Source organism: Triticum aestivum, chromosome 5B (genome assembly GCF_018294505.1).
Source record: "Triticum aestivum cultivar Chinese Spring chromosome 5B, IWGSC CS RefSeq v2.1, whole genome shotgun sequence".
Taxonomy (NCBI): Eukaryota; Viridiplantae; Streptophyta; class Magnoliopsida; order Poales; family Poaceae; genus Triticum; species Triticum aestivum.
In genome coordinates, this window is record NC_057807.1 from 53735172 (window position 1) to 53746836 (window position 11665).

General features: G+C 43.1%; 1 protein-coding gene across 5 annotated transcripts; it reads right to left on the reverse strand.

Annotated features, from left to right (window-relative positions):
* Positions 1 to 1172: 1172 nt before the first annotated feature.
* LOC123115646 (histone deacetylase HDT2-like) lies at positions 1173 to 4039 on the reverse strand. Of its 5 annotated transcripts, none has more exons than XM_044536761.1 (4): positions 3677 to 4039; positions 3367 to 3492; positions 3073 to 3239; positions 1173 to 1371 (listed from the first exon to the last, which is right to left on the reverse strand). In XM_044536761.1, the coding sequence occupies exons 1-3, from the start codon at positions 4028 to 4030 to the stop codon at positions 3087 to 3089; spliced, it is 633 nt and encodes a 210-aa protein (XP_044392696.1). In that variant the 5' UTR covers positions 4031 to 4039; the 3' UTR covers positions 1173 to 1371; positions 3073 to 3086. The 5 variants fall into 5 exon arrangements, with proteins under 5 accessions (XP_044392696.1, XP_044392697.1, XP_044392695.1 ...); XM_044536762.1 differs by having other exon boundaries at positions 3087 to 3239; positions 3677 to 4038; XM_044536760.1 differs by having other exon boundaries at positions 3091 to 3239; positions 3677 to 4031.
* Between the last annotated feature and the right edge of the window lie 7626 nt (positions 4040 to 11665).

Sequence of the window (11665 nt, forward strand, 5' to 3'; positions counted from 1 at the left end):
TCAACACGGAGCAAACAGGGAATCAAGTAGAGAAGGTGGGATCAAATGAGAAATCGAAGATGGTGTTCCACTCTCCGTCCTTGTAACAATGCAATCTTGCATTCAATTCGTTCATTCCCCAACAAACAAAATTTCTTGCTGGTGCTTGCCGCGTGGTTGGAGGCTTGAGCAGGGGATCTTGTGCTCACCATCCAGCTTGGAGAGGAGATCCCGCCGGAGGAGGGAATCCTACCAGATGAGGGGAGCATGGGTCTCCGCGCCTCAATCCAGCCAGAAGGAGCCGCCATTGCCGCCGACGGAGCACGATGTGCTCAGAGATGAGAGGGAGGGGCATCTAGATAAGTCTGAGTTCTATTGTTTTAAATTTATTTTCTAACGGCGCAGCCAACATAGAGTTGGGGTGAACAAAGAGGCACGAAAGAGCCAAGATGACCATGTGGGCAGAGATAAGCTTGATGCTAACTGGAAAAAAATGGTGGAAAGAGGAAGGGGATGGTGATAGTGATTAGACAGTCAACCTGCATGCTCAACACTCGTTGCGGTAAGTGGCCCAAAATAGTTCTACGTGGGGGGTGCAAGTCGATATGAGGAAGCCGATTGAATTCAGAAAATGTGAGTTAAGCGAGTCAAATGTGCCTAGGTTGAATTGGAAAATGAGAAAGTTGGGTAGTGACGAATCTTGGTAGCATCACTAACTATATTAATCTGCATGTGTTGTTCTCCGGTTGCGATGATGCATAGGTACTTGAGTTAAGAGACATGGAAAAGAACATTATTTCTCCCGTTGGGCATATTTGCTACTCCCTCCGTTTCCAAATATTTGTCTTTCTAGGCATTTCAAATGGACACAACATACGAATGTATATAGACATATTTTAGAGCATAGATTCACTTATTTTGCTTCATATGTAGTCACTTGGTGAAATCTCTAGAAAGACAAATATTTAGGAACAAAGGGAGTAGTAAACAAAAACACCCCAACACCAAACCAATCCAAACGAACAAAAACCAAGTCCATTTGCATCGGCCAGTTGGAGTTGCCCTTACGTGATCCAAAGGGCACTCTTCGGACGACATACCTATAGCATGAAACGTAGGTACAGCGGCTGCAGGCCTACGGCAACCCAGTACCACATGCCCAGTCTCAAAGTTACGAAACCATAGCAGACGCATATTCAGCACGCATTCACGATGCACAAATAGAACGTTAACTTAACATCCACCATAGTTACAAATCCATGTTACATAGTTCACTTATAGCCCCATGCTTCAGAATTCATTCATAATCCAGAAAATAGTTTATTCAGGATACTGTTCCAGATCATAGTTTTGATGCTTCTGGTGTTTACTGCATTCCCCTGTCATCAGACCCTGTCAGAACAAAAAACACCGTGAATAGCGGTTTCACACATTAAGCCTTGGTTACAAAACTAATGGAGAATTTAAGACTTCAATTAATGGTTAAGGAAGCAAAATACATATAAACATATTAGAAGCAGCAACTTCACAGAAAAGCAGTAGCTTGAGTGCAACAATTAAGCAAGCATGTGCACATTAACTACTAAGATACTCCCTCCGTCCAAAAATATTTGCCATCAAAATGGATAAAAAAAGATGTATCTAGAACTAATATACGTCTAGATACATCCCCTTTTATTCATTTTGATGACAAGTATTTCCGGACGGAGGGAGTACAATTTATAACCCAAAATTTACACAGGCTGTTCTGAATAAGTCATTAGGGCCTAAGTATGCGAACTCCACTGCGGTGGTCTGTTAACTCAATACTTTTTTGGTGGCTCCTAATTTCAAACAGAATTACGCAATTAATAACCAATTACAGAAGGACTAGATGGATAAAAATACTCCCTACGTATCAAAATATAGGACGTTTTTGACACAGCCATAGTGCCAAAAAACATCTTATATTTTGATACAGAGGGAGTACATGAAAGTGGGCCAACAAAAAGACAAGAGACAAAACAATGCTAGAGAAATAGTAAACATATGCCCCACAGAACAAAAGTGAAGACAAACAACAATACGACTTTAACATGGTGTAAGCATTTGACAAGACAAGGTATATGCATGACAACTAAGTTCATATTTTGGTTACATTTCATAAAGGACAGACCACCTGACTCCTAATGAGTTTGAGTTCTACACAGGTTCATCTAGTTAAGACATGCATGTAAAAATCCCAAAAACAAAGCTAGGTTATATAGTTGGTTGCGCATTAACTCGTTTTAAAGTTAAAGAATATAGGTGGGTTAGGTATAAGAGGGGATAATCTGAAATTTTTCTGTGTTCAAGAACAATTGAACGTTTCCTCAAAAAGTAGGGACAGCTAAGTCAACAGAAGCATTAGCGAGCTCTGGAAAGCACCAATATAATTAATTAGAAAATACACAGTATGAATTCAACTGTGCTAAAATAACAAAGTAGAGACCATTTGAAGAGACAAGTTTTTCTACAAGGTAACCTGACCTGATGTTTTAGAGGATAAGTATTTGAGTCCAAAGAACAGATTTACTGGGCGCTGCAGAATTGCATTGGGAGAAATACAATTTTCCCAATTTAAGCATGGGCTTAGAAGTTTGCTAGATGGTACAAATTATTCCATGAAGTTTTAGGGCTTCCATATAATCATAGTTCAGACGACAGGTGAAGCTACATAAGTATGCTATATATATAAACTAGGTGTCATTTTAACAGCCATCTATTGTTAATACCTCATCAATAAAAGGATGTTAATGACAGCAATTCTAAGGTGCTGGTTTTGCCAATGCCGAAATGTATTGGAAGAATTAATACTGCAACTTGAGAGTAAACTGCAGTATGAGCAACCTGATTTTTTTATGATAAAAGCTATCTATTTATTTTCTCAAGTTGCATAAAACAACAGTCTGACACCATTGGATAAAAGTGGTCACTGCTCAACTGGCTGATGCAACATTAAACATCAGAGATTGCAGAAACTGCAGCTTACTCGAGAGTAAACCAAGTGCATATTTGAAATGTGTTAGTGTTGGTGCAATGTTAAGTTAGAAAACAAAGGTTGGAATTTCATACACATAAAACACTACCTACCAGGAGGAATTCTTTATCCCTCCAGCCCCAGGTTCTTCTCCTTGGCACCTTGAGCCTTCTGCTATCTTTGGCTTCTTGCATTCCACCTCATCTCCAATAGGAGTGTGTGGTCGTTTCGTGATATCGGGTTTCTTGTCATCATCTAAGAGCTGAACAGGCAGAAACATGGTGGAGATCAGAAGCAGGTATTAGTCAAAGAATGGAGAGACAAATTCGCCCAACATAAAGAATTTAGTGCATATTTTAACATATGGATAGAACGAAGCTTGTTACCACCTTCCCTACCTTTCTATCCGACTCGTCCACATCCACGTCGTCGTCCTCGTCGTCTTCGTCGTCCTCGTCAACATCCTCGCCCTCGACGAAGAATTCATTACGAGCACGTTCGAAAGCACTCATTTCCTGAATAAATGTAAGGAGAATATATCCTAAGGATTAACTGAGGTATACAGATCCAGCACGGGATTACGAATTATAGCGATCTTGAAACAAACGGAGACCTGAAATCTGGATGGAAGGACAAAACTGAAATCTGGATGGAAGGACAAAACTAGACGACGGAAGACAAGTGAGTGATTGGGCGCACCTCTCGTAACTTGTCGATCTTTTGCTCGAACGTCTTACCATCAGAACTGTTCATGATCGCGCGGATCTTGTCCAGACCAAATTGTTGGAACAGGTCGGTCAGGCGAGGAGGAAGAGGCGACGACTGTGGATAGGGTGAATAAATCACACTACAGTAGCCTTTGTCGCCGGTTGTCTTGCCTTCGCTGCGTGATGCCATCCCAGCCATGGTTGCCGGAGGGGAACGGCGGCGGCGTGGGGAGATGGCTAGGGTTTCTAGTTGCGAATGGCTCGACGATTGCGGAGATTCGACTACTTTTATTTTACTAGCACATATGCCCGTGCGTTGCAACGGGAGATATAATGATGTATCCATCAAAAGGCCCAATAACATCTGAATGATGCCACCCGACAACGACAGGAGGGCGCGCAACGGGCGTGGCTAATTCACGTGAATTCAAGTGGGTGAAATTAGTTAGTGTGGTCCTCATAGTTTAATTAAGGGGTGATTAGTTAGTGTGGGCCCACCCTTGAATTCACTTGGGGAGAGAAATTAATTTGGGTGAGGAGAGATTTACGTGGCTTCGTCCCCAGATGCGTTGCAACGCTCGCATGCGAAGAAGTCTTTTCTCAATTCTACATTAAGAAGCATGCTACAGATAGAATGCTTTTCATATGATTTTTGTACCATTATCTGTCCCAGTTGGTTGTGATGTTGTTTATTGGACGGAGGTTTTGAGTTCAATCTCACTAAACGGCAAGTATTTTTGAGATGATTTGTTCGGACCGCCCAAATAGATGGGCCTGATTTGTTCGGGCAGGCTAGTTCGATTGCTGGGAGGGCGCTGTTTATTTTTTTCATCTTGCAGTGCGGCTTTTTCTTTTCTTAATGATAGACAAAGGAACGGAACGGGCCAGAGGCCCAATATGACCCGATCCTTACGATGCCCAAGTTGACGTACCAGAAAACGGTGTGGACGTACTCGTTAGTCCCACCTCGTGTATAATGCACTTGACGTAGGATCAGATGCGGGACGAAACTAAGAATATCACCTTGCTTTAATAGTAGGTATAGATTCGGGATGCCACGCCGTTCGTTTGACGGCGCCCACACCTGTTATTTATGGGCCAGCCCATTAAGCTTCTGCAGGTCCCGATCTATGGGAAGCTTCCATAAGCTTCTCGGCCCAGTTTTGTGAAGCTTCCGGCTCGTTTTTTTCATTTTTCTTTTCTGTCTTTTTGATTTTTACTCTTTTTCCTTTTCTTTTAGTTTTTTTATCATTTATGCCACCAGCTGCGTCTCACTATTCACTTTTGCCATTAAAAATTACAACTATTCAAAAATGTCATCGTTTCATGAGATGTTTCCTCAAAAATATCATTAGACACCTAAAAAATGCCATCATCCCATTAGACGTGTGCTCAAAAATACCATTCAACATTGTTAGTGTCAGGTCAAACATGTTGACCATGTTATATGACCAGAATAACCCTAGACTCACATGTCGATTCTCTCAATCTCAAAATGACAAGTGTGGGCTCCACTTGTCAAGAGTAAGACGTGAATGATTTTAGAGGAAAATAACAACGTTGTTGGGGCTCGAGTGGGACCCACACTTTATCGTAGTGAGATCGAGGGAGAGCAGATATGTTAGTCCACGAGTATTTTGGTCATATAACATCGTAAACGGGCTTACAGCTGACAATAATAGTGTTTAGTGGCATTTTTTTAGCATACGCCTAAAGGAGTGATGGCATTTTTTAGCAATTAAAACTCCAAGTGGCAAAACCGAGTGGTGGAATTGCATAAATGATAAAAAAAAACTTTTTAAGAAGATACCTCGCACCCTTGCCAGTAGAAGCAATGCACCACCCCCAATGATTTCTTTCCAAAAAGGAAAATGTTTGGAGCCAGTAGTCTGGCTGAACTTTCCGCCGGCCCGCACGCCACGCTAGCGCACGCGCCCACGTAAACAACCGTCTCGCGCGAGCCAAGTGTACATGGATGGGCCCATGCGTGAAATTGCCCTTCTCCTTTCCTCTTTCTTCACCCCCAGCCGTTGCGGCTCTGCTCCTTCACAGACCGCAACCTCCCTCCATGCCTCTCACAACTTCTGCAAGCTCTGTCACCGGCGACGAAGTGCTACCACCGGCCGGTGAGATGTTGCAACTCTGCTTACCGGCTGGCGAGGAGCGTAGAAAAGCTACAACTCACCGTTGATGGTGCTGGAACCGTGTGCAGAAAAGTTGCAACCCCACGTCAACGAGAGTTGTCGTGGTATTCTCACTGGGGGTTCCTTGTCATGGCAGATGACATGGGATGGCTTATAAAGAGGTGAGAGCAAGGCTACTGTGGAGATCTGGGATGGGATCGGGCAACAGCACGCGGTGGTTTACCCAGGTTCGGGGCCCTCGCTGGGAGGTAACACCCCTAGTCATGCATGTCTGGTGTATATGCGGATTATATAGTAGAACATGGTTGCTCCTAAAGTTGTCTGGGGGAGGAACGAGAGAGCTCTGTGCTCTCTTACTTGCCTCATGGTGTGTGTGGAGAAAAAGAGGGAGTGTGAGCCTGAGAGAAAATGGGCTCCCAGGGTCACCTTATAAAGGGGTGCTCAGGGGACAAGGGATGGCCAACATGGCCTAACTACACTATTGAGGTGTCACATGATGTAGGAAGAGTGTCAGCTACTCATCTACAGTGCTCTACTGTAGAGCATGGTCGTTGACACGTCTCCAACATATTTATAATTTTTGATGTATTCATGCCATGTTTATAATATTTCTACATGATTTTGGTATGATTTGGTTAGAACTAACCTGGACTGACGCTATTTTCGCAAAACTACCGTGGTGTTGTTTTTGTGCAGAAATAAAAGTTCTCGGAATGCGCTGAAAATCAACAGAGATTTTTTCTGGAAAATATAAAAAATACTGGAACGAAGAGTTACCGAAGAGGAGGCCCGTGGAGAGCAGATATGTTAGTTGATGGGGAACGTAGTAATTTCAAAAAAAAAATCCTACGCACACGCAAGATCATGGTGATGCATAGCAACGAGAGGGGAGAGTGTTGTCCACGTACCCTCGTAGACCGTAAGTGGAAGCGTTATGACAACGCGGTTGATGTAGTCATACGTCTTCACGATCGACCGATCCTAGTACCGAACGTACGGCACCTCCGCGATTTGCACATGTTCAGCTCGGTGACGTCCCACGAACTCACGATCCAGTAGAACTTCGAGGGAGAGTTCCGTCAGCACGACGGCGTGATGACGGTGCAGGGCTTCGCCTAAGCACCGCTACGATATGACCGAGGTGGATTCTGGTGGAGGGGGGCACCACACACGGCTAAAAGATCAATGATCAACTTGTGTGTCTTGGGGTGCCCCCGCCCCCGTATATAAAGGAGCTAGGGGGAGGCGGCCGACCAGGAGGAGGGCGCGCCAAGGGGGGAGTCCTACTCCCACCGGGAGTAGGACTCCTCCTTTCCTAGTAGGAATAGGAGAAGGGGGAAGGAAAAGGGGGGCGCCGCCCCCCCTCCTTGTCCAATTCGGACTAGTGGGGGAGGGGGTGCGTGCCCTGCCTTGGCCGCCCCTCCTCTTCTCCACTAAGGCCCATAAGGCCCATTATACTCCCCGGGGGGTTCCGGTAACCCCCCGGTACTCCGGTATATGCCCGAACTTGCCCGGAACACTTCCGAAGTCCAAACATAGTCATTCAATATATCAATCTTTATGTCTCGACCATTTCTAGACTCCTCGTCATGTCCGTGATCATATCCAGGACTCCGAACTACCTTCGGTACATCAAAACACATATACTCATAATACCGATCATCACCAAACGTTAAGCATGCGGACCCTACGGGTTCGAGAACTATGTAGACATGACCGAGACACGTCTCCGGTCAATAACCAATAGCGGAACCTGGATGCTCATATTGGCTCCTACATATTCTACAAAGATCTGTATCGGTCAAACCACATAACAACATACGTTGTTCCCTTTGTCATCGGTATGTTACTTGCCCGAGATTCGATCGTCGGTATCTCAATAGCTAGCTCAATCTCGTTGCCAGCAAGTCTCTTTACTCGTTCCATAATGCATCATCCCGCAACTAACTCATTAGTCACATTGCTTGCAAGGCTTATAGTGATGTGCATTACCGAGAGGGCCCAGAGATACCTCTCCGACAATCGGAGTGACAAATCCTAATCTCGATATATGCCAACTCAACAAGTACCATTGGAAACACCTGTAGAGAACCTTTATAATCACCCAGTTACGTTGTGATGTTTGGTAGCACACAAAGTGTTCCTCCGGTAATCAAGAGTTGCATAATCTCATAGTCATAGGAACATGTATAAGTTATGAAGAAAGCAATAGCAGTAAACTAAAACGATCAAGTGCTAAGCTAACGAAATGGGTCAAGTCAATCACATCATTCTCCTAATGATGTGATCCCGTTTATCAAATGACAACTCATGTCTATGGTTAGGAAACCTTAACCATCTTTGATCAACGAGCTAGTCAAGTAGAGGCATACTAGTGACACTATATTGTCTATGTATTCACACATGTATTACGTTTTCGGTTAATACAATTCTAGCATGAATAGTAAACATTTATCATGAAATAAGGAAATAAATAATAACTTTATTATTGCCTCTAGGGCATATTTCCTTCAGTCTCCCACTTGCACTAGAGTCAATAATCTAGTTTACACAGTAATGATTCTCACACACATGGAGTCTTGGTGCTGATCATGTTTTGCTCGTGAGATAGGCTTAGTCAATGGGTCTGCAACATTCAGATCCGTGTGTATCTTGCAAATCTCTATGTCTCCCACCTGGATTTGGTCACGGATGGAATTGAAGCGTCTCTTGATGTGCTTGGTTCTCTTGTGAAATCTGGATTCCTTTGCCAAGGCAATTGCACCAGTATTGTCACAAAAGATTTTCATTGGACCCAATGCACTAGGTATGACACCTAGATCGGATATGAACTCCTTCATCCAGACTCCTTCATTTGCTGCTTCCGAAGCATCTATGTACTCCGCTTCACATAGATCCCGCCACGACGCTTTGTTTAGAACTGCACCAACTGACAGCTCCACCGTTCAATATAAACACATATCCGGTTTGTGATTTAGAATCGTCCGGATCAGTGTCAAAGCTTGCATTGACATAACCATCTACGACGAGCTCTTTGTCACCTCCATAAACGAGAAACATATCCTTAGTCCTTTTTAGGTATTTCAGGATGTTCTTGACCGCTGTCCAGTGATCCACTCCTGGATTACTTTGGTACCTCCCTGCTAAACTAATAGTAAGGCACACATCAGGTCTGGTACACAGCATTGCATACATGATAGAGCCTATGGCTGAAGCATAGGGAACATTTTTCATTTTCTCTCTATCTTCTGCAGTGGTCGGGCATTGAGTCTGACTCAACTTCACACCTTGTAACACAGGCAAGAACCCTTTCTTTGCTTGATCCATTTTGAACTTTTTCAAAACTTTATCAAGGTATGTGCTTTGTGAAAGTCCAACTAAGTGTCTTGATATATCTCTATAGATCTTGATGCCCAATATATAAGCAGCTTCACCAAGGTCTTTCATTGAAAAACTCTTATTCAAGTACCCTTTTATGTTATCCAGAAATTCTATATCATTTCCAATTAACAATATGTCATCCACATATAATATTAGAAATGCTACAGAGCTCCCACTCACTTTCTTGTAAATACAGGCTTCTCCAAAAGTCTATATAAAACCATATGCTTTGATCACACTATCAAAATGTTTATTCCAACTCCGAGAGGCTTGCACCAGTCCATAAATGGATCGCTGGAGCTTGCACACTTTGTTAGTACCTTTTGGATCGATAAAACCTTCTGGTTGCATCATATACAACTCTTCTTCTAGAAATCCATTCAGAAATGCAATTTTGACATCCATTTGCCAAATTTCATAATCATAAAATTCGACAATTGCTAACATTATTCGGACAGACTTAAGCATCGCTACGGGTGAGAAAGTCTCGTCGTAGTCAACCCCTTGAACTTGTCAAAAACCTTTCGCAACAAGTCGAGCTTTGTAGACAATAACATTACCGTCAGCGTCAGTCTTCTTCTTGAAGATCCATTTATTCTCGATGGCTTGCCGATCATCGGGCAAGTCAACCAAAGTCCACACTTTGTTCTCATACATGGATCCCATCTCAGATTTCATGGCCTCAAGCCATTTTGCGGAATCTGGGCTCATCATCGCTTCCTCCTAGTTCGTAGGTTCGCCATGGTCAAGTAGCACGACCTCCAGAATAGGATTACCGTACCACTCTGGCGCGGATCTTATTCTGGTTGACCTACGAGGTTTGGTAGTAACTTGATCTGAAGTTTCTTGATCAATATCATTAGCTTCCTCACTAATTGGTGTAGGTGTCACAGAAACCAGTTTCTGTGATGAACTACTTTCCAATAAGGGAGTAGGTACAGTTACCTCATCAAGTTCTACTTTCCTCCCACTCACTTCTTTCGAGAGGAACTCCTTCACTAGAAAGGATCCATTCTTAGCAAAAAATGTCTTGCCTTCGGATCTGTGATAGAAGGTGTACCCAACAGTCTCCTTTGGGTATCCTATGAAGACGCATTTCTCTGATTTGGGTTCGAGCTTATCAGGTTGAAGCTTTTTGAAACGACAACTTTGGTTTCTTGCCAAACCACAGTTCATAAGGAGTCATCTCAACGAATTTCGATGGTGCCCTATTTAACGTGAATGCAGCCGCCTCTAAAGCATAACCCCAAAACGATAGCGGTAAATCAGTAAGAGACATCATAGATTGCACCATATCTAGTAAAGTACGATTACAACATTCAGACACACCATTACGCTGTGGTGTTCCGAGTGGTGTGAGTTGCAAAACTATTCCGCATTGTTTCAAATGTAGACCAAACTCGTAACTCAAATATTCTCCTCCACGATCAGATCGTAGAAACTTTATTTTCTTGTTACGATGATTTTCCACTTCACTCTGAATTTTTTTGAACTTTTCAAATGTTTCAGACTTATGTTTCATTAAGTAGATATACCCATATCTGCTCAAATCATCTGTGAAGGTGAGCAAATAACGATATCCGCCGCGAGCCTCAATATTCATTGGACCACACACATCAGTATGTATGATTTCCAACAAATCTGTTGCTCGCTCCTTTGTTCCGGAGAACGGCGTTTTAGTCATCTTGCCCATGAGGCATGGTTCACAAGTACCAAGTGATTCATAATCAAGTGATTCCAGAAGTCCATCAGTATGGAGTTTCTTCATACGCTTTACACCAATATGACCCAAAAGGCAGCGCCACAAATAAGTTGCATTATCATTATCAACTCTGCATCTTTTGGCTTCAACATTATGAATATGTGTATCACTGCTATTGGGATTCAAGACAAATAGACCACTCTTTAAGGGTGCATGACCATAAAAGATATTACTCATATAAATAGAACAACCATTATTCTTAGTTTTAAATGAATAACCGTCTCGCATCAAACAAGATCCAGATATAATGTTCATGCTTAACGCTGGCACCAAATAACAATTATTCAGGTCTAAAACTAATCCCGAAGGTAGATGTAGAGGTAGCGTGCCGACAGCAATCACATTGACTTTGGAACCATTTCCCACGCGCATCGTCACCTCGTCCTTAGCCAATCTTCGCTCAATCCGTAGTCCCTGTTTCGAGTTGCAAATATTAGCAACAGAACCAGTATCAAATACCTAGGTGCTACTGTGAGCTCTAGTAAGGTACACATCAACAACATGTATATCACATATACCTTTGTTCACCTTGCCATCCTTCTTATCCGCCAAATACTTGGGGCAGTTCCACTTCCAGTGGCCAGTCCCTTTGCAGTAGAAGCACTCAATCTCAGTCTTAGGTCTAGACTTGGGTTTCTTCTCCTGAGCGGCAACTTGTTTGTCGTTCTTCTTGAAGTTCCCCTTCTTCTTCCCT

What these genes read in the sequence shown, in the direction of transcription:
- LOC123115646 (XM_044536760.1), bottom strand. Translation starts at nt 4,030, where the DNA reads ATGGATACATCATTATATCTCCCGTTGCAACGCACGGGCATATGTGCT. An exon ending in AGATCGACAAGTTACGAGAG is followed by an intron (nt 3,493 to 3,676) that starts GTGCGCCCAATC and finishes ACATTTATTCAG; the next exon opens with GAAATGAGTGCTTTCGAACG. An exon ending in CGGATAGAAAGGTAGGGAAG is followed by an intron (nt 3,240 to 3,366) that starts GTGGTAACAAGC and finishes CTGCCTGTTCAG; the next exon opens with CTCTTAGATGATGACAAGAA.